Source organism: Rattus rattus, chromosome 3, assembly GCF_011064425.1.
Source record: "Rattus rattus isolate New Zealand chromosome 3, Rrattus_CSIRO_v1, whole genome shotgun sequence".
Classification (NCBI taxonomy): domain Eukaryota; kingdom Metazoa; phylum Chordata; class Mammalia; order Rodentia; family Muridae; genus Rattus; species Rattus rattus.
Window position 1 is genome coordinate 207,226,512 of NC_046156.1, and position 22,000 is coordinate 207,248,511.

At 36.9% G+C, this 22,000-nt stretch overlaps 1 protein-coding gene across 2 annotated transcripts in view; it reads right to left on the minus strand.

The window, feature by feature from the left end:
• Window positions 1-22,000, minus strand: part of Edil3 (EGF like repeats and discoidin domains 3) — a 498,350-nt gene that overhangs the window by 265,978 nt on the left and 210,372 nt on the right. For both annotated transcript variants that reach the window (XM_032899069.1, XM_032899068.1), the window contains one exon: window positions 10,930-11,058. In XM_032899069.1, the coding sequence (XP_032754960.1) occupies window positions 10,930-11,058 (129 nt within the window). The remainder of the gene's footprint in view (window positions 1-10,929; window positions 11,059-22,000) is intronic.

A 22,000-nucleotide genomic window follows, 5' to 3' on the forward strand; every position in this document is an offset into this window, starting at 1 on the left:
TATCATTCTGAGTGAGCTAACCCAATCACAGAAAGACATACATGGTATGCACTCACTGATAAGTGGCTATTAGCCCAAATGCTTGAATTACCCTAGTGGCCTAGAACAAATGAAACTCAAGACAGATGATCAAAATGTGAAGGCTTCACTCCTTCTTTAAAAGGGGAACAAGAATACCCTTGGCAGGGAAGAGAGGCAAAGATTAAAACAGAGACTGAAGGAACACCCATTCAGAGCCTGCCCCACATGTGGCCCATACATATAGAGCCACCCAATTAGACAAGATGGATGAAGCAAAAGAAGTGCAGACCGACAGGAGCGGATGTAGATCGAACCTGAGAGACACAGCCAGAATACAGCAAATACAGAGGCGAATGCCAGCAGCAAACCACTGAACTGAGAAGCAGGACCCCGTTGAAGGAATCAGAGAATGAACTGGAAGAGCTTGAAGGGCTTGAGACTCCATATGTACAACAATGCCAAGCAACCAGAGCTTCCAGGGACTAAGCCACTACCTAAAGACTATACATGGACTGACCCTGGACTCTGACCTCATAGGTAGCAATGAATATCCTAGTAAGAGGACCAGTGGAAGGAAGCCCTGGGTCCTGCTAGACTGAACCCCCAGTGAACTAGACTGTTGGGGAGGCGGCAATGGGGGAGGGTGGGGAGGGAACACCCATAAGGAAGGGGGGGGGAAGGGGATGTTTGCCAAATGTAAAAAAGAAAAACTAAAGTTAAAAAAAAAAAAAAAAAAAAAAAAAAAAAAGTATAGATATTCTTGAGATATCCTTTATAGAGTTATCTGTGAGTTGGAACTAGAAGCTCAAGCTCATTACAGTGAGGGCAATGTCTTCATTAATTCAACACTGGGGGCAAAATAAAGAACATTTTCCTGTTTAGAGTGTATGACTGTTCTGGCAGTCAAGTGTTCTCTTTGTTAATAAGAAAAGGGATAAAAATGATTCATCATCTACATCATAATTTAAAATATATTTGATTTTGTGTATATCAGATAATTTCACTTGAAACATCATAACTTCTGTTTATGTATGGGCAGTGTTTCTGTGTACATTGTCGGTTGTCTATGTCTGTCACACAATACTTGTGTTGATCTTCAGACAATTAAAAAGTGAAGAATCTAAAAATTCTTTAGAATGCTGCTTACTATGGATTTACTAAGGGATGGGAACTTTTAAGAAGGACAAACTAATACCTCTTGCTTTAGTCATTCCAGTAGGTATGAGTTCCTATGGCATAGAAAGACTTGCTTTATTTTTACCAAAGATGAATTAAAAGTAGCAAAATTCAGCAATTTATGGCATTGCATACCCTGAGTGGACCTCTGATTCTGTATCCTAATGTTGATTTTTCTTTTGGTGTTTTGCAACTAGAAAAAATATCCTGTTTGAGGTAACACAGACCCAGAAAGACAAATGTATTTACTTACAAGTGAACATTAGCTGTTAAGTGAATAAAAATCAATCTACAACCCATAGACTCAGAGAAGTTAGGAAAAGAGGTGAAGTACAGGGAGGAAGCATGGCTCTCCCTGGGAAGAGTCAACTGAATAGGTTCTACAAGAGGACTTGGGCTGTTGGAGTATGAGTAACAGTAATCAGGTTAGGGTTAGGAATGGAAGGAGAGAATGTGAAGAGAGAGAGAGCTGAAATTGGGTGGGCATTTGGGGACTGTGAAAACTTAGTGCAGTGGAACCTTACAGGAACCTGTGAGGGTGACCTTATTGAGGTCTAGTAATTGAAGATAAAGTCTGACTGAACTGGTCATCTTTTGTAGTCAAGAAAGGATTCTTGTGTGGGACTGTGTTGCATTCTGTTGAGTTGTTGGCCAAGGAAGTCCTGTGCAGATTCCTATAAAACCAAGGCTAGTGCTAGGATAGAAGGTTGTTCTCTGAAAACTGAGAGTGGGGCCCCATTGCTAAGGGCAACTTCCATAGAACACATTGAACATAGAGAGTTAGAGCTGCTGAAGCCTTGGAGACCTTATCGCTATGTTCTAGTCTCTTTGGCATGAGAAGATGTTCTGAAGACTATGGAAAGAGAAACCTGGAAACTAACTCAGCCAAAGAAACCCTCTACCTATAATCTTCCCTGACTGGGAAATGTGTTGCAGAAATGGTGACACAGAATTTGTGGTAGTGGCCAAGCAATGCTTGGTTTAACTTGAAGCCCAAACAAGAAGGAGCCTATGCCCTATACAGACTGCAAGCCTAAAATATAAAATCAACACAATCTGGACACCTATGGTAGAACTCAACACAACCAGCAAACAGAACAGAACAAAATAAGATAAAACAAAAAACAAAACACAATGAAATGTTTTCTGATGATATTCTGCTACACTCATAGATCAGTGTCTTGTCCAGTTGTCATCAGAGAGTCTTCTCGGGCAGCAGAAGGGAATGGATGCGGACATCCACAATGAGACACTAGGCACAAAAAGTGTCTAAATTGGTGGTCTTCGCTGGGTTTCTCTTGGAGATTGTGAAACTCTATGGAAAGCTTGCAGGAAAGACTAAGATTCGGAGGGGATGAACAACACAACAAAACATGTTCCATTGACTAAACTAAGCGGGGCTCTCACAGGTTCCCCCAGACTCCCAAGGCTCCCACAGACTGAAATGGCAAGGTTGGTTCTGTACCAGGTCCTCTGTGTATATGTTATGGCTTTTAGCTTGGCGCTTTTTGTGAGACTCCTAACAGGGGCAACAATATCTCTTACCCTTTTACCTGCTCTGGAGACACTTTTTCTCCTACTGGGTTCCCTTATCCAGCCTCAATATGAAGGCATTAGCCTTGTCCTAGTCTGTCTTGTTTTGTCTTAATTGGCTATAGTCTCTTGGAGGTCTTCTGTTTTTCTAAATAAGAACAGACAAGGAAGTAGACTTGGAGAGGGTGGAGTTGGGAATTAGCTAGAAGTCGAGGGGTGACAGAAACTGTGGTTAGTGTGTATTATATGATAGAATAATCTACTTTCAATAAAAAAGAAAAGGGAAGTTTTCTAAAACTTTTTAAGTTTTCATTACGTCATAGTGGTTCTCAGTATAACAGTTTAAATGAAAAAAATTTACTGTGCTAAAATTAGGATTGAACAAATGTAAAGAGAAGTTCTTTTAGAAAAAAAAATGCTCTCTTTGAAGTCTCTTCTTGCTATCTAACAACTGTTTACAAATAACAAAATTTAAATATTTAGAAAGAATATATAAAACCATCAGTATGAATTACCATCATATTTTAAAACCTTAGAGCATACTAACTGTAAAAATGTCAAAGTGAGTAAAACGACAGCTCAAGTAATCCTAACCAACTTCTTTTGTCTGCATATGAGACAAAGGTAGTTTATCCATGTGTTTGGAATTATCTTATTTCTGGTGTACAACACAGTGACATCTCAGTAAGCATCTGATGAATTGAGATCTCCAATGAGAAACCAGAAGCTCAGAATGATTAAGGTAGCAACTGGCCATTCATCTGTTAACAAGAGCTCTGTCAAAGACCAGGTTTAATTCAGAATATTCCATGTAAAACACTGCTTCCTCTAGACATAGATAGATAGTCTTTAAATTAGTAGTCCTTACGTTTCATGAAGCTAAAGATCACATGGGAACTTAAAACTAACATTATACAGGCTGACCAGGTTACACTTACGTCTTTAAGAATAGGCATCCACACACATAAATGTAACAGGCATTCATTAAATAGAGGCTTCGGGCTTGAATGAGAGCAAGAAGTATGTGGAAAGTGAAAGGGGAAATAATTTGATTATTTTATAACTCCTAAAAAGTAAAAAGAATAATAAAAAAGAATAAAATAATCTGAGGTATTGGCTAAATTTCTGTGGTGTAGATATAGGGCAGTCATTCCTTTGCTTACTGTGTTGAAACTATCAAAAAAGATTATAATGTTCAAATACACTATTAATTCAATTACAATATTTAGTAAAATCATAAATATCATAGGCTCAATTTAATAAGCATGAATTTTTCAGTTTATAAAAATGGAATGCACAAACCCAGTAAACAGAAGCTGAATGCTAATCCATACATCGATAACAAAACACTGAGATCAAGCTCATTAACAGTAGGTAGCAAAATACATAAAGAGGAGATTTTATAATCTGTTTTCTTCTGACTAGCTTTCTCAGTTGAATGAGAGGTTACTAAGCATTTTATCTTAAGCTAATATAATAACATGAACCATGTCTTTAATAAGCAGGGCATTTTACTTCCTGTGTTTGGCTTGCTTCAAGGCCAGCTTTTCTCTTCTATTTTGAAGTGGAAGAAACTGAAAATTGTGTGTGCGGGTAGGAAAAATGCTTCATTGGGAAGATGGGCAGAGTCCTGGTAATGAAGAAATCTTCCTTCTGGAAGACATTAGATTTGTTACTAGGCAACAAACAAAATATGAGTACTTCTAGCATACTCAGTGCAGCATTTTGTAGACAACTCCTTGCTTACAAATGCTTTTTAGAAGCCTATTGTCTTGACAACAAAATTAGGCTCCTAATATGTCCGGCAATTTGTATGCTTTAATTTACACATGTATCTGAATGTTGGTATGTGCATGCCATAAAATATTTTGTCATTTTAAAAGCAAATGTAATTTGGCAGTTCCCCATAAAGTCTAGTACTTAACATTATTATAAAAATCTTAATGGTTGTAATCTCATCAGATTTTCAGTACAATTTTTAAAAATCCACGTAATGGCTCACATACAAAACTAAGCTAACAAATACCAATCAGAGGCTGGAGCATAGTTTCTGACTCATTGCTAATGAGTCTGCCACATAAATAAGAAAGTTTGAATTTTTTAACCAAATTGAGTGCACTTTTGCCCTCAAATCCAGCAACTGCATTCTTAAACTTACTTAAATAAGCTGAAAATGTATGTCCACAAAAATATAAAAATAAAAACTCTGCACATTAACTTGCATAGCAGCTTTACTTGTTTTTGACCAAACCAAAACAGCCAGGAAAGCAAGGTATTTTTCAGTAGACAAACATACAGACAGAACTAGTAAAAATGTAAAAGAAAATGAGCATTTTTAGTATTAAAAACATGAGCTATACAGACATAGACTCTATTTTAAGTGATAATCATCAACTTGAAAGACAACACGCTCCAAGAGTCTAATGTAACATACTCTAAAAGTTATAACCATGGAGACACAAACAATATCAGCAACTGTGTAGGGTAAAGAGAAGAACAGGAAAGGATATGTACCTGGAAAACAAGGGATGCTTAACTAAGGAAAACTCTCTTGTATGGCTCTACAATGGTGGACATATGATTTTATATTTCTCAAATTCTATGTAATCTATGATAAAAAGGTACAGATCCTAGTATATGGCATGCACATTATTTAATAATACTTTCGAAAAACTTCAGAATTGTGAGGCACATATTTATTTCCAGCACTCAGAAGGCAGAGGCTGGGAGATCTCTGCAGCCCCAGTCCCATCTATATAATGAAGTCAAGGTCAACCCACAGCTGGATAGTGAGACCCTGCCTTAAAACAAACTAAATTACTATATCAGAAGTCATTCCCAATGTACTTATTAGGGAAGCAAAAATGCTAAAATTAGGCCAAATTATCAGGAAGGAAAGCAAAATGGAACTTTCCATATTCCATGTCCATTTCCTGTAAACTAAAACTACTCTAACAATAAAGTTTACATAGTTTTAAAAATCTAAAACCAACATTAATAATATTAATGTTAGCACTGGAAAAGTTTATTGCAATTTATACCATGATATTGTTCCTTCTAAATTTATACCTAACTCCATCATGTAATATGAAAATTAAAGTTTTGATTGTCTATAATATATATTCACAGGCATTATATTCTATTATATAGAATGTAATTAGTAATTATTTTTTTTCTTTTCTAATAAAATATTGTTACGCTTCTTTGTATTCTAATGAAAGAGAAAGAGGAGGTGTAGATTTGGATGGCTGGGGAAGGAGGGAGGAAATGGGAGGATCTGGTAGGACACTGGTTAAGAGAAACCATATTCAGAATATATTCTATGAAAAAAATCTATTTTCAATAGAAGGAAATACTATATTTTAATTGTTTAAATAAAGGTAATGTTAAATATCAATAGAATATCACTGTGATATTACTACTCATCTCAATTTATTGATTTCAAAATTGTTTGGCTTATAAAAACTTTAATAAATGCTTTGCTTAATGTCTATTGCTACATAAGAAGAGGTAGAAATCACTTCTTTTGTGCTGTCATTGTTGAAATGGTCATATTTTGATTATTAAAGTCTCAAGAAGGATTTTCAATATTTTATGGGGATGTGTTGATCAATTAGAGAATTCAAATTCTGACTTAGTTGATCTGTAGTTAATTTAATTTTCTAAAACCCTTCTGGGTGGTGCTGGTATCACACCACACCTTGGGCAGCAATACTCTTGGGAATATCCAGGCCATAAAGCTGTTGTGAGAATGAAAACACCAGCTCAAATCTCTGTGTGTCCAAGCAAGGGAGTAATCAGTTCTGTTCCTACTTTTCCTACCTAAAGAATCTCTCAGGGATCTAGCACTTCTAAATCTGCTTTTCTAATGTATGATACTTTTCAATTACACCCAAAAGAGGAAGGTTCGATAACCTTTGTGCTGTGAGCAAGTTTTCATTTAGTCATAATACTCTCCTGGCTTATGTGAACCCAAGGTCACCTATTTCTAGTTCAATTCCTTAATGTATATATTTTCAATTGGGGAAAGGTCAGAGGAGTTAGTCAAGGTCAGTCATTCAATAACTATAAAGGTCATGTCTCAAATCCCAATTTCTTAATCCAAAGTCAATCCTCTTTTACCCATTTTTGTCTTTCTTCTATTAAGGATGCATGCCACCGGAGACAGACTGGCTACTTTAGATATAAAAATACAAGCTCTGAATTAAATTTCACAGCCTTGGGCTTTTCACTACAATTCCAGGGAGACATTTAAATCTTAGAGATGTAAGTTACAGTAAAGGAGGCAGGTTTTGTGTTTTAACATAAACCTTAGAATTCAGCTGTCCAGCTTTCTATGCTATGAGATAAGGGAATGTGGAAAAATACTTGCATGTCCCACTGTGGAGATTGGGAGCAAAAACAATCTTAAACTCCCCCATCTCTAATGATACAACTGTAAGTGCTATGCCAACCATAGATAGGAGCCGGAGGCAGATGGAAACTTCCCCACTAACAACTTTCAAGACTAGACCACTTTGTTGAGACACAGATGATGACTTAATGCCGTTGTGTGGCAATATAATGGAGACTGAACTAACTTGTGCTCTATTAGGAAAATAATTGCTGGAGAAGTGATATTATATTACTGTATAGACCTTGTTCATTTCAAAACAGTTTTGAGTTTCCAACATCTTCTTAAGAAGAAACATTAATTTCATACCCCTTTAACTGCAATCACGGTGAAATGTTAAAAAACCGAGACATACGTGACATTAAGGATCTATGTATCACCTGCAAAATATGTATTTTTTACTATGTGACAATAATTAATGAATAGAGATAACTAATTTTAGAGAGATCAAAAGAAGAGTAACATGAAGGTTTGGAGGGAGGAACAGGTAATAAAAAATAATTTCATAAAATATTTTCTGATCAACCAACTCCTCACAGATTTTTTTCCTCCTTCCTATCCACCCAACACAGTGCTCTTTCTTTCTTGCACTCTCTTTAGAAGGCAATCAAAGACAAACGAACAGTATTAGAATACAAAAAAAAAGAAAGAAAGAAAGCACAATAAACACAAAGCCCATAAAAAGATAGAAAACCAAAATATATAATCAATCAAACAAACAAAACATAACAAACAAACAAACAAATGCCAAAATAGTAAGACAAAATACAAAATAATGCCCAAGGAAATATGAGGAAAACCATCTGCATAAAGACCACTAAAGTTTGTTTTGTCCGCCTACTGTAGGACATGGGTCCTACATTTAAGCGTGATTAATATATCCAGTGAGATTCCACTGGTGAAAACAAAGGTTTCCTTTTCAAGCAGGTGTTATTTGAAGATAGAGTCTTAGGGGTGGATGCGCCTACTCACTTCCTGGTCTCAATGTTGGGACCCCTCATTAGTTCCTTTTGTATCAAGTCAACCTGACAGATAATGGAGTATCTGAAAGAAGGGAACCTCAATTGAGAATATACAAGATCTTGCTCTAAGATACTTTTTAAATTAGTGATTGATGGTGGAGGGTCTAGTCTGTTGTGTGTGGTACCACCCCTCTGTTTGTGTCTTAGGTTCTATAAGAAAGCAGATTGAGCAAGTTAAGGTGAGTGAACAGGTATGTAGTACCTTTCCATGACCTCTCCATGAGCTCCTCCATCAGGTTCCTGAGCTGTTTCAGTACTAATTTCCTTCAATGATTATCTACACCCTGAAAGTATAAGCCAAGAAAACCCTTTTTGTTGTACACTATTTGATCATATTGTGAACCCCAAGACTGTGACTGGAAAATCTTTCTTGTGGTGTGGCTCAGCCCTGGCACACACCCATTACCTTTCTGTTTGCTGTAAACAAATAGTCGTGTAAACACCTTTAACCCAAGAGCTTTCTGTAAACAAGAACTAAATAACGACAGGGATAGGTCATGAGGCTGAGCAAGCAACCAATTGAGAGGGAGTACAGAAGAATACTGAGAGAATGGTATTGAAGACAGCAAGAAGGAGGTTTTTTCCCTGTGATGTCAGTGGAGTAGGAAGGTCACCTGGATGCTTTCTCTGCCTCTTTGAGCTAGCAGACGTTCACCACAGCATCTGTCTCCTGGGTATTTGGTAAATCAAACTTTTGTGATTTTGTTGCTTAAAACTAAAAACTTTACCTTGCTGTTCGTCGTGGCATTCCATCATAGCAACAGTAATCCTAATGCAGATGACAACTAGCTTAAAACCCTGAGGGCCCTGAGCGTGCTGTTATAGTCTGTATGAGTTCATATACACATCTGTCCTGTTGTATCTGGAAGACACTGTTTCCCTGAAGTCATCTATCCTATAATCTTTCTGTCTCCTCTTCTGGAAAGCCCTGCAGGGAGTCCGCTGAGCTCTGAAGGGAAGAATTTGATGAAGACATTCCACTTAGGATTGAGTCCCTGCACCTTAAATATGACACATTGGGTGGCTGGCCATGGACCTTAACAGGCCATGAACATGGAGGAAAAGCAAACATTGTCCTGCTAAAAGAATATAGCAATAAAATAATTCCTATTGATATTCTGCTATAAACCAAGATCAATATCTCATTCATCCATCATCGAAAAGGTTCCTCTTTCAGCATTCAGGAGCAAACATAGACCCACAATTGAAAAACACACAGAGGTAATTACATTTTAATTTTAAGTGTATGTGTTTCTTGTACTTTTAATATTTGACAATTCTGGTTGTCTTGTTTTTGTTGTTTTAATGTTTGTTTTCTAGAGAAACTGATCGAGAAAGTTCATGAAGTTGGGTGAGTGGTGAAATAGGGAGGACTAGGGAGGAGTTTGGAGAGAGAAACAATAATCATTATATTTTTTAAAGTATTTTCAATAAAATTATGCATATTAGAAAGTGTTTTGGAAAAAGGAAGCTAGGAATTTTCAAATCCCTACATCTGATTTTGGAAAACATCCCATAATAGGATTCTTCCTTCAGAGAAATCCTTTGTGTGTACTGCATTTAAGAAGCTGGTGCTTGAGTTACAGGAGTACAGAAACTGTGTTCCCTAGTCCTTGCGTCTGATAGAACATCTTTTACACTCTGTGTGCAAGTGTTTATAATATTTTCCATGGGATTAAGTGAATAGAAAGACACTTAAGATACTGATTTCCCATTTTGGTCTTTCTAGGTCTGTTTGAGAAGTTCTCATGTAGAGAATGAACTGTGATCTTACCTTCCAGAAAAAATAAACCTTGACACTTCGGAACTGGTGTAAGAGAAATGAATAGCCTCTAATTTGCTTATTGCAGACTAGAGACTTAGAGATCACTCGGGGAGGTCAAGTGCCAGTTGTAAGTAACGCACGTCTTTTGGTACTATAGCAAACCTCTCCAGATGCTTTACTAACTCCCAACTGTGAAAGAACTCTAGGAAATTGCAAGACGCTTCCAGTGTCTAGGAGCCAAGACATGATATGTTTGTTCCTAAGGGCTGAAAATCTGACTCGGGCTGATTTGTTTCATTTTTCCAAACCATTATCCTCAGGATCACTTTAGTATTCATCAGCAGTATTCTCTCTCCTGTCTTTCTTCCCATGCTGCCTCCCCACCCATAACCTTGCCATCCTAATTAACATTCCTCCTTCAGCATCTCCTCTACTTGTGGCTCCCTCTGTAAGAGCAGCTCAGAGTATACTGTGTTCTGTCTGAGTGCTGCAATTCACAGTGTGTAAGGTCCCATGCCACTCATCTGGCATTTTTGTGTTTATTGAATTTTCAAAGATTTTCACATAGAAATGTCAGCATGTAAGAAGGAAAATACTGGCTTATATATGAGGTAGAGTCTAGAATGTTCTTTTCTTGCCCTTATTTTTTTTTCTTTCTTTGTTTGTGTTGCTATGATACTAAATGCCAGAATAATTGCTGTAATGCTTGGAGAATGTAGTTCTGTGGATAAGTATTAAGGAGAAAGACAAATATTATTATACGAAAGCCAACATATTGTGAATTGAACGGAATAATAATGAAAAGGAATAGAAAGCATATTAGTCAGATACAGTATGGGGACCGGAACAGCCCTCATCATGGGATGTGACATGTACTGTGGAGAGAAGCCACATGAGCCAAAAATGCCTAGACTTTGTGCTACTCTACATTTCTGTGACTTGACCACAAACAGAAAGGGTAATGGCTTGTACATGATACATCAATAAAAATAAAAGCACAATGAATATAAATAACTTACTGTGCTGACAGTGAATCCCATTAAATCCCCGGGGACATTTACAAACATAGCCTATGAATGTGTCTCCCCGATATGCTTCACTTATCTCACAGGTTCCTCCATTATGGCATGGATTGGGGATGCAGGGACCTGAAAGACAGAGACAAATGCTTTATAATGCATGTGCTTAATAAAAGATGCTTTTATCCACATTTTCACTTGACAACTTTGTTCTTGATGTTTTAGAGGAAAAGCACAGCTGTATGAACTCTGATGAATGGCCCGAATTTGAATATAAATGCCATTATCTTTTAGCTATGTGATCTTGGGAAATTATTTAGTTTTCCTGTTGCCTCGGTTAGGTCTTTTGACAAATATTAGTACAATAAAATTAACTTTAGAGGTTATATTACAGTTGAAAAGAGTTCATATATTAAAATATACAGAGTAGTATTGACTACATATTATGTATTAAAAATAGCCCTAATTCAATTATTATTATCAGAATCTTTGAATTGTAGATTAACCTTTCACATGTTGAAAAATTAATACTGAGTTACAGTTTCTGAAGCACTTTTGACCTGGTTGATAGAAAAAGAATCTGAATTTACCAACATAGAAAGTCAACTGATGCAGTAATTTATGGAATTTCATAAAACTGAGGAGGAAAATAGCCTTAGAGAAACTACTGTGGTCCACGCTAACCTGAGTAAGTCGTGAAGAGTTGCTTGAGAGGCCACAATAACCATTTTGTAGACTTCGAGAATGTAAGTTCAAAAAGATTGAAAACTGCTGCACGAAATAATCATTCTGAGGTTTCCCTGGGCAAAACCAGCTGTTACCAGTGTGATTAGCTGGCAGCATCCACTGTAGGATGTGCTGCAACAATTCAGCTAAGGTTCTGAAAAGATCTGGTGCAACAGTGTTCGCTCCAGGTCACTTCCCTGAGGCAATGACAGAGCACCATGTGGTATCAAACTGGGCCATAACTACTCAAGTGGGTATTCTGTACTCTGGGCTGCTCCTCTGGTACAACTGAACTCTGCTAGAATACGCTGTCACTCTGAAGCTTTATGTAGACAATGCTTTCTTTTCTTTATTGTTTTCTTCTTTCAGAAGTGACAGGCTGTCACAGTCTGAGGGCTTCTGCTAAGCATGCAAACAGTTCTGTTGTCCTTTATCACTCATAAGCATTCAGTACAATGCTTTCCACCACATTCAGTTTTCTAGAGTAAGTTCTAACTGAGTGAAGACAGAACCCAGAGGAGAGATTCTGAAGGAGTCTAGGGAAATCAAGGAAAGTTTTCGCTTAAAGATAAAAATGGCCAGAGAACAAAAATAATTTGAAAAGATTACTGTAAGACCTTTCACTTGCCCTACTAGAAGAAATATTAATGACAAGTAGTGGGTTTTTAAAAGTGTTTGTGATGAACAAGGGGTGAAAGGAGTCAAGATGAGAAGGTGCGTTTATTAAGACTTATCATTGGAAAAGTAGATGAGACATCAAGGTGAGGCTGGGTTAGTCAAATTTACCACTGGTAGATGTAAAAACTGGGAGGATGGGAGAGATCAATTAGGAGCAACTCTTTTTAAAGTATAGATACTAGAATATGTTTGTAAGGAAAAAATTCTTGAAACTTAGTTTATATGCTGAACCTAGAATATGAATGTTGGGGCTATGAAATTAAATGTCTGCTAATTCATTAGGAGCACATCCAGGGTCCCAGAGAAAGATCAAAAGAGAAGCTAGAGCTCTCAGCTGAGACAAGAGGAAAGGCAGAGCACTGGATACAAAAATACCGAAGAGTTGGGACGACTTAAAAGATACACCAAGCAAGGTTGGTAATGGAGCATAATGGAAAGTCAACTTTAAGGAAAGAGGACATTCACCATCTTCCCTCAAAGCAGCCCAATGCACATTAGCTTTTGAACATGGTTGGAGATTGGGCAACATGCTCCTGTGATAGAAAGAGAATTATGATTTGATTATTTACTTTAGAAACCTTATAAGGAAAAACACTCCACTTCTTTCTGCTTAATATTGAATGAAATAATAAAAAATGATTTACTAGGAATAGTCTATAGGCACTTTATAGTGCCCAAATTCATACTTCATCTCTAGCATTTCTTTTAAAAACTGAAAAGAAATTATGAAATCTGACCTTTTCCTATAAGTATCTATAAATTCATATCCTCAAAAAAGATACCTAGATATCTAATGTACAACATGAGGATTTTTTAAAAGAATTATTTGTTTATTTATTATATATATATGTAATCCCCATACAGATACCATTACAGGTGGTAGTGAACCATCATGCGGTTGTTGGCAATTGAACTCAGGACCTTTAGAAGAGCAGTTAGTGCTCTTAACCACTGAGCTCTCTCTCTAGTCCATAACATGAGGATTAATGTCAGTAAGATTGCATTACAATGAGGGCATTTATTAAGTAGATTTAAGCTGACTGTTTTAATCTCAAAATTATACAATGGTAACAATGTCGTTAGCTATGTGTTCCCATATTTTCAATTTGTAAATATTAAGTATGTGATATGATTGTTTATAATTTTTTCTGAAGCAAATAGTTTAGTCCCAATAGTATCTATGAATCAAATAATGTAGTAACTTTCCTTAAGTGGTCTGTGTTTAAGAAAACAAAATAAATATAAAACCTATGACAACATCAAGAAGCAATTGAAAAAAGTTTCCTCATGCTAAGCATCATGCTAAACATCCCAACCCTCCTTTCTGTTTCTTCTGTACTCCAAAACTTATTTGATAATGCATCATACTGTAAGAACATAGTTTAAGAAAAATAATCTCATCTATTTCTCACAGAAAAAGAATAAAGTGGTTGCTATTCTCTTATACAGGCCCTGGTTGCTGTTGTGTTGATGTTTAAAGTTGAAGGTCAGAGAAATCTGATGGTATTCATCAGATCAATATCTCCTGGTGATGCATTTAGATCTCAAACTCGGAATCTGTGATTCCAGGAGGGGAGACTCTAACAAAAGTAACACTAAGGGTTTTGTTGCATCAATTCTCTTCCAGATCAGAAAAAAAGTAAAAGTATATTTTAAATAAGTGGTAACTGATACTTATACACGTTACATAAAAATACACAAAATATATTCAAATGATTATAAATTTCTGAGCAAATGGGGCATTGTGAAAGACACCTAATCCAATCTCCCAATGTAGCAGGTTAAGAAAACATAATGTCATAAGAATTCAGTAAAATTTAAAAATTTCTATGTATGAAGAAAATTGGATTTAAGGAATTATACCTGGGAGAAAAATAGTTATTAAAACCAAAATTAATGAAGCTATTCTTGCTTCGTCGAGAGAGTGGAGTAATTATAGCAGAGAGAATAGCAACCTCATCCACATTCACTGAGGTTAAAGAAACTCCATGGGGAATTAATAAAAGATTCGAATGTAAGACCTTTGCTTGGTCGTGCTAGGAGATAAAACTGATGTAAAGCAGTGGGTCATTGAAAGTTTCTTTGAAGAAGAGTGGGCACAAAGGAACCTGGATGACCTGGCACATTTATGCACACTGTCTTTTGAAGATTAGACTAGGCAAGAAGGCGAGATCAGACAGTTTAGTACAGGGAAGCACTGAGGAAATACAGAAAAGAACAATGGGAAGGAATCCTAACCAAGCTGAAAATAAAGTCCCCACGGAGAGAGGACAGACCAAGTCCTGAGTGGCTAATTCACGAAGAAACGTGTCTAATATGAAATCATGGTGCCCATAACTCAGGGGTAAGTCATTTGCACAAAATTATGTTTTCGGTGATCTAGCTCTCCACCAGCATCAGCTAACCACCAGAGCCTGCTGGGTGGGTTTGAGAAAGCCAGTAGGGAAATCTGGAGCATTTTACAGCCTTTATTCTGGTAGAAGCGAAGAAGGGTTGATGGTCATGCAGGTCAGTGGATTCCAGTTAAAGACAGAAACCCAGAGAAAGATTTGACTGAGGAATCCTAAGTAGTAAACTCCCTAGGAACACAATTCTGCTCAGAAATCTTGATCCAGTCTCTGGGATTCTCTGCAGATGTGAGTTCTTGAGTTGGAGCTCTTTGTATTTGCATCCCAAAGGTGATTGTGACCTCGGCTGCCACCATGGTTTTAGGAAAGGATTTTTCTCAGTCCATGAAATCCAGTGTTTTTGTTTTTTAAGGGTAGGGGTAAAGTAAATCCTGTGGGAGTAGGATTTTCTTTTCTAGAGTCCTTTTAAATTCGTATCTTTTAAAATATATATTGTAAGAATATATTCTGGATTTAGGGGGTGGTTACAAAGAAGTTCAGTAACATGTCTAATCAGAAGCAAATCTTTTATCATACTTTGCCTGACTACAAAGTCTACAGTTTTCCTAGCAAGCTGTGCTTGCTCCCAAGTTGTCAATCTGTTCATTAATGTTAGTTTTGACAGATGTAAATAGTCAGCACGAATTCACTGAGCATATTTCTATAAATAATGCAACGTTCAAAAGCCTCCCCTAATGCAAGCATCTCAGAGTCTTCAGCCATTGGATCCGAATATATTAGATAATATAGATATAGATAGAAAGGCTTTAATGCTAATGATACTTTTTCTTATTAGTATAATGTATGAATTCAATTACATGGATAGAAGTTAATCTTAATTATATGTAGACCCTATTCTATATATTCTATAGATATGTTCAATTTTGTGTGTACTTATGTCTATGTCAATGTGTGTATGTGCGTATGTGTGTTTTTGTGTCTGTGTGCATGCATCTCTTTGTCTCCTGTCTGTCTGTCTCTGTCTGCCACTCTCTCTGTCTCTGTCTGTCTGTCTGTCTGTCTGTCTCTCTCTCTCTCTCTCTCTGTGTGTGTGTGTGTGTGTGTGTGTGTGTGTGCACTGTCAGTTGGAATCATGTGTCTCTGCATCCAGAAAAGTGTCTATTTGACCTTCTCTATCAGTCCTCACTCCTTCCTCTGAGGCAAGTCTTTCCCTGAACCTGGTGCCCCTGCCTACGCAGCTGGGCTGGAAGCAAACGGGCTGCAGTAATCCTCCAGGCTCTTTTCAGGCATTTGTAGGGATTCCTGACTTATTTATGTGGTGCTGAGATCTGAACTCCAGTTCTCATGATTACAGGGCAATCACTTTCAACCACTGAGTCAGCTTTCCAGCCTCCAGTCTCTCCATACCTTTCATGCACTCTTTGATTTCTCAAGGCAGAAAGCTTGAGTGCTGAGATGAGAGGCTTCCTATCCCCTTTGCTTGAGGCCATAAACTTCATATGGGAAGAATCCTGGTTCCTACACATTAGATTGGATTTCTGTTACATCTGACAAAATGAAGTTATGTCAATAACGAGTGGTAATAATAACATCTATGTACGACACCCTATTCTAGGTTTATTTAAAATACCAATAGTGTTATTTTCTTTTCATAAATTAATGTAGCTACTTTCTAGAATTTTATAGACTTTACAAGTTTCAAGGCTTCTGAATTTGTGATCAGGTTTTCTTTTTATGTTTCTAATATGGTTGATGCTTTAAGATTGTTATTTTTAATTGCAGAATTATATTAATATTCATCATGACTGCATATACCCTAATTCTTTGGATAATATATTATTAGAAAAATGTAGCATTGTATAACATTATTGACAGTGCTTTATTTTGTTAATCAAATAATCCACATACTAATAAAGCTATATCCTTTCAGTCTGAATAAAGAGAGATGACTATAAAATAAGTTAGTACATAAAGATGAAGTAGGTGAGCAGGCACAAATCTTGCTTGGTAGTCAAAATTGTATGGTATGTGATGTTGCACATAAAGAATTAAAATGTATAGCAATGATTTCTAGTTTTCTTTTCTCCAAGTGATAAGAAGGTTAATTACATGCAGATGAGGGATATGGGGAAACTTTCATTTTTGTGCCATTCATATCCGGATGGCAACTTATTACTGAAGCCATTATTTAGCTCTTGGTATACCAATAAATAAAATTAAGTGCTTATTATATGTGAAGTTATTTCTCCTGCACTAGTAAGAATAAACCTGGCCCTTACACTAGTAGCTTGTATTCATGAGGCACTAACTGTGTTGGAGGAACTGTGCTAGTAACTTGTATCAGTGCTTTCCATGGGGTTAGGGTTGAGGGCAGCAGCTCATAATGTCAAAGTGCATTTCATTTTCACTTTTGTGTGGTTGATTTTAAAGAAAATTTCACAGCTCACAAGTACTGTGAGTGGTACACACTTAGGATTAATACATTTCATTGTTTAGGTAATGGTTTCATGAAATTTAATTCTGAGATTCCCCCTGGCATTATAATAATCTCTTTAAAATTTTTACTGTTTGACAGTTTCATCCATTTATATAATGAACTTTAGCCATTTTATGTCTTCCCACCTCTCCTCTGACACTTGATGCTGTTAACTTTAATAGCCAAGACTTTATTGTATTTTAAGCATGTCTTCTACGTCTCTTGTAACTCGTCAGGACTGGAACAGGTGACTTATACACAGCAATAAAAACAATGTAGCCCCAACCAAAGTTGGAAAACATATTTATATTTCTGAGCCACGTAGAGATCTTAACAGAAGAACACCTACAAACATGCTGTAATGTCTTTCCACTCAAGACAGCTCTCTAAAGAACTTGACATCGTTTTGTATTACAGACATAGAGAAGCACAGAGACTTGTGGCTATGTGCTTCACTTATGGTTTGTGTTATGAATACTAAACCAATATGTTTGGTGATATCACTCTTAACCACGAACATAAATGAACTGCCAAATCCAAAAGGCTTCTGGGAATGTTTAAGTCAATGCTGAAATGCTTTTCTAGGGAATCTTTAAGTAGTTCCGAACATAATGGGGACAGCATGTGATCAAAATTAATGATCAACTGGGTTCAACAACATTCTTCCAGGCATCTTTAAGCAAGTTCATATAAGTATGTCAAAAAGATTAATTACTTACAAAACAATAGATTCAAATACTGTGCTGTTTTGCATCCATCTTTTCATAATGTCAGAGAAATGTTAATGTCAAAGTCCACAGAGTTAAAATTATTTTCATATATGTAACACAGTTATAATCTTAAACAGTGAACACTGTGCTCCAATTAAAGAACAGCCAGAATATTAGGAAGCAAATGCATTATTACCCCAGTAAGATGCACATTCAGGGTTGGTCTAGGTTATATGTTATGTCTCCAAAATCTTAAAATTAGTGCTTAAACTTGAATGTGTACATTAAACGCATAATAAAGAAACACCGATGTAGTCATTGCGAAAGTATGGGCTTTCAAGCTGTAGTTGCTGGACAATTGAAAGAGAAACAAACAGTTAAGACTCAAAAGTTGGTTCTAACTCTTTTCTTAATAAACATACTGAAGTCCTCTCTCAGGGTTGTGTTTACATTTAACACAGCCAGAATACAGCAAATACAGAGGCGAATGCCAGCAGGAAACCACTGAACTGAGAACGGGACCCCCGTTGAAGGAATCAGAGAATGAACTGGAAGAGCTTGAAGGGGCTTGAGACTCCATATGTACAACAATGCCAAGCAACCAGAGCTTCCAGGGACTAAGCCACTACCTAAAGACTATACATGGACTGACCCTGGACTCTGACCTCATAGGTAGCAATGAATATCCTAGTAAGAGCACCAGTGGAAGGAGAAGCCTGGGTCCTGCTAAGACTGAACCCCCAGTGAACTAGACTGTCGGGGGAGGGCGCAATGGGGGGAGGGGGGGAGGGGGAACACCCATAAGGAAGGGGGGTGGAAGGAAGGGGATGTTTGCCAAATGTACATAAGAAATACTCAAGTTAATAAAAAAAAAAAAAAAAGACTTGGATATTTTCTTGTTGTCATTTTAAATCGTACTAACTTAAAAAAAAAAAACTAGTTGGCAGGTTACAGTGGTTCCTCCCTCAATGGTTAATACTGTTCTTGTAACATACTAGTTTAGTTCCCAGTACCCATTTTGGTAGTCATACAGACTCATGTAACTGCAGTTCTAGGCATCCGTCCTCATCTATACTCTGTAGACACTTATAATCACACCCAATCACACTATTCCCACCCAATCTCTCTCTTTCTCATCCTCTCACTCTCTCTCTCTCTCTCTCTCTCTCTCACACACACACACACACACACACACACACACATATACACAAACACACAATACACTCACACACACTCAAACACATAGCTAGAAATAATAATAAAAATAAAAATATATTTTAAAAAACTTGTTGAAAAAAAGAAATTATTTCAGACATGCTTATGGGATAGATGTTTTAAAGCTGTCTTCTATGTAGTCTACTTTTGTTTTTGTTTTCTTTGTTCTTTCTCATAAATATAAATGTACAAGTTTCAGGTATGTTAGGAAAAGCAGCTCATCTAAGTATTTTGTATTTATATTTATAACTAAACTACTCTAAACAATATAAAAATCATTATTGTGGAAAATCAGCAAGATTAATAAGCTTTCTCTTCAAACTGTAAAAGCTCTGGGGAAAATCATGCAAATTAAAATCTATGGTAAGCAGACGTTTTTTCCAGTACATGCTGACAAACTTTCCCCTGCAGAACACAGAGTGTCAATATGTAAGTGTCTGCAGGAGGCCTGGAGATGACCAGTGCTTACACAGAAGGCTCTCCTGGCCTTGTATTCATTTCAGGATAGCTGCAGCTAATTTCTACTCACTCTGCAGCATAAAACAGCAGAAACAATCCTCTAAGCTCTGGAGGGTTCAAATTGGAAAAGAAGGCATCAAATAAACTCTCAAAAAAATCACTTCTGAGGGGCTCCGGATAATGATGTCATGTGGTCATTAGTACTGGCACATGATCCCTCTCAACATCATTTGGTTATTCAGAGCATCCTGTCGATCCCTGCCTGTCTTCACAGTCATCTTGCCCGGTTCCTTGTTCCCTTCCATAGTGTTTGCTAATTTGTGGTTCTTGTTTCTTCCACCCATTTATACTCCCTTTCTGTTATTTCAAACCCCTAACACTAGATAGGACAGAATAAAAGATAGAAAAAGAAAAGAGGATATAGCTGTACTTCAACTATTTCTTGGTGGTTAGGAGCAGAAGAAGCAGAAGCAGAAGCAGAAGGAGAAAGAGAAGAAGGAGGAGGAGGAAGAGGAGGAGGAGAATGGAAGAAGAAGAAGAAAGAAGGAAGAAGAAGGAAGAAGAAGGAGAAGGAGAAGCAGAAGGACAAGAAGAAGAATTGTCAAGTAGAAAATCTGGATGAACCTCATAATTCCTAAAGAAAGAGAAGCAGTTATTAAAAGTCTCCCAAACAAAAGAGACCAGGACCAGATGGGTTTAGTACAGAATTCTATCAGACCTTCATAGAAGGCCTCATATCAATACTTTCCAAATTATTCCACAAAATAGAACAAAGCACTAACAAATTCCTTCTATGAAGCCACAATTATGCTTATACCTAACCACATGAAGACCCAACAAAGAAAGAGAACTTCAGAACAATTTCCCTTATGAATATTGATGGAAAAATATTCAATAAAATTCTCACAAACCGAATCCAAGAACACATCAAAAGGTCATCCATCATGATCAAGTAGGCTTTATCCCAGGGATTCAGGGATGGTTCAATATATGGAAAACCATCAACGTAATCTGATATATAAACAAACTCAAAGATAAAAACCATATGCTCATCTCACTAGATTCTGAGAAAGCATTTGAGAAAATGCAACACCCCTTAATAGTAAAAGTCCTGGAAAGATCAGGAATTCAATGACCATAGGTAAACATAATAAAAACTATATCAGCAAACCAGTAGCTAACATTAAACTAAATGGAGAGAAACTTGAAGCAATTCCACTAAAATCAGGGACTAGACAAGGCTGCTCAATCTCTCCCTACTTACTCAATATAGTACTCAAAGTCCTAGCCAGAGCAATCAGACAATGAAAGGAAGTCAAAGGGATACAGATTGGAATGGAAGAAGTCAAAATATCACTATTTGCAGATGATATGACAGTATGCATAAGTGACCCCAAAAGTTACACCAGAGAACTACTAAGCCTGATAAACAACTTCAGCAAAGTGTCTGGATATAATATTAACTCAAACAAAATAGTAGCCTTCCTCTACTCAAAGGATAAACAGGCTGGGAAAGAAATTAGGGAAATGATACCCTTCACAATAGTCCCAAATTACATAAAATACCTCGGTGTGACTCTAACCAAGCACGTGAAAAATCTGTATGACAAGAATTTCACGTCTCTGAAGATAGAAATTGAAGAAGATCTTAGAAAATGGAACGACCTCCTATGTTCATGTATTGGCAGGATTAATTAAGTAAAAATAGCTATTTTGCCAAAAGCAATCACAGATTCAGTGCTATTCCCATCAAAATGCAAAATCAATTCTTCATAGAGTCAGAAAGAGCAATTTGCATACTCATTTGGAATAACAAAAAACACAGGATAGCGAAAAGTATACTCAACAATAAAAGAAATTCTGGGGGAATTACCATCCCTGACCTCAAACAGTATTACAGAGCAATAATGATAAAAAAAACTTTATGATATTGGTACAGAGACAGGCAGGTAGATCAGTGGAATAGACTTGAAGACTCAGAAATGAACCCACACACCTATGGTCACTTGATTTTTGACAAAGGCGCCAAAACCATCCAATGGAAAAAAGATAGCATTTCCAGCAAATGGTGCTGGTTCAACTGGAGGTCAGCATGTAGAAGAATGCAATTGATCCATTCTTATTGCCCTGTACAAACTTAAGTCCAAGTGGATCAAGGACCTCCTCATCAAACCAGATACAATAAAACTAATAGAAGAAAAAGTGGGGAAGAAACTCAGTCACATGGTCACTGGGGAAATTTTCCTGAACAAAACACTAATGGCTTATGCTCTAAGATCAAGAATCGACAAATGGGATCTCATAAAACTGCAAAACTTCTGTAAGGCAAAGTACACTGTCATTAGGACAAAATGGCAACCAACAGATTGGGAAAAGATCTTTACCAATCCTACATCTGATAGATCCTACAAATCCTACATTTGATACATCCAAAATATTAGACTCCAGAAAGACAAATT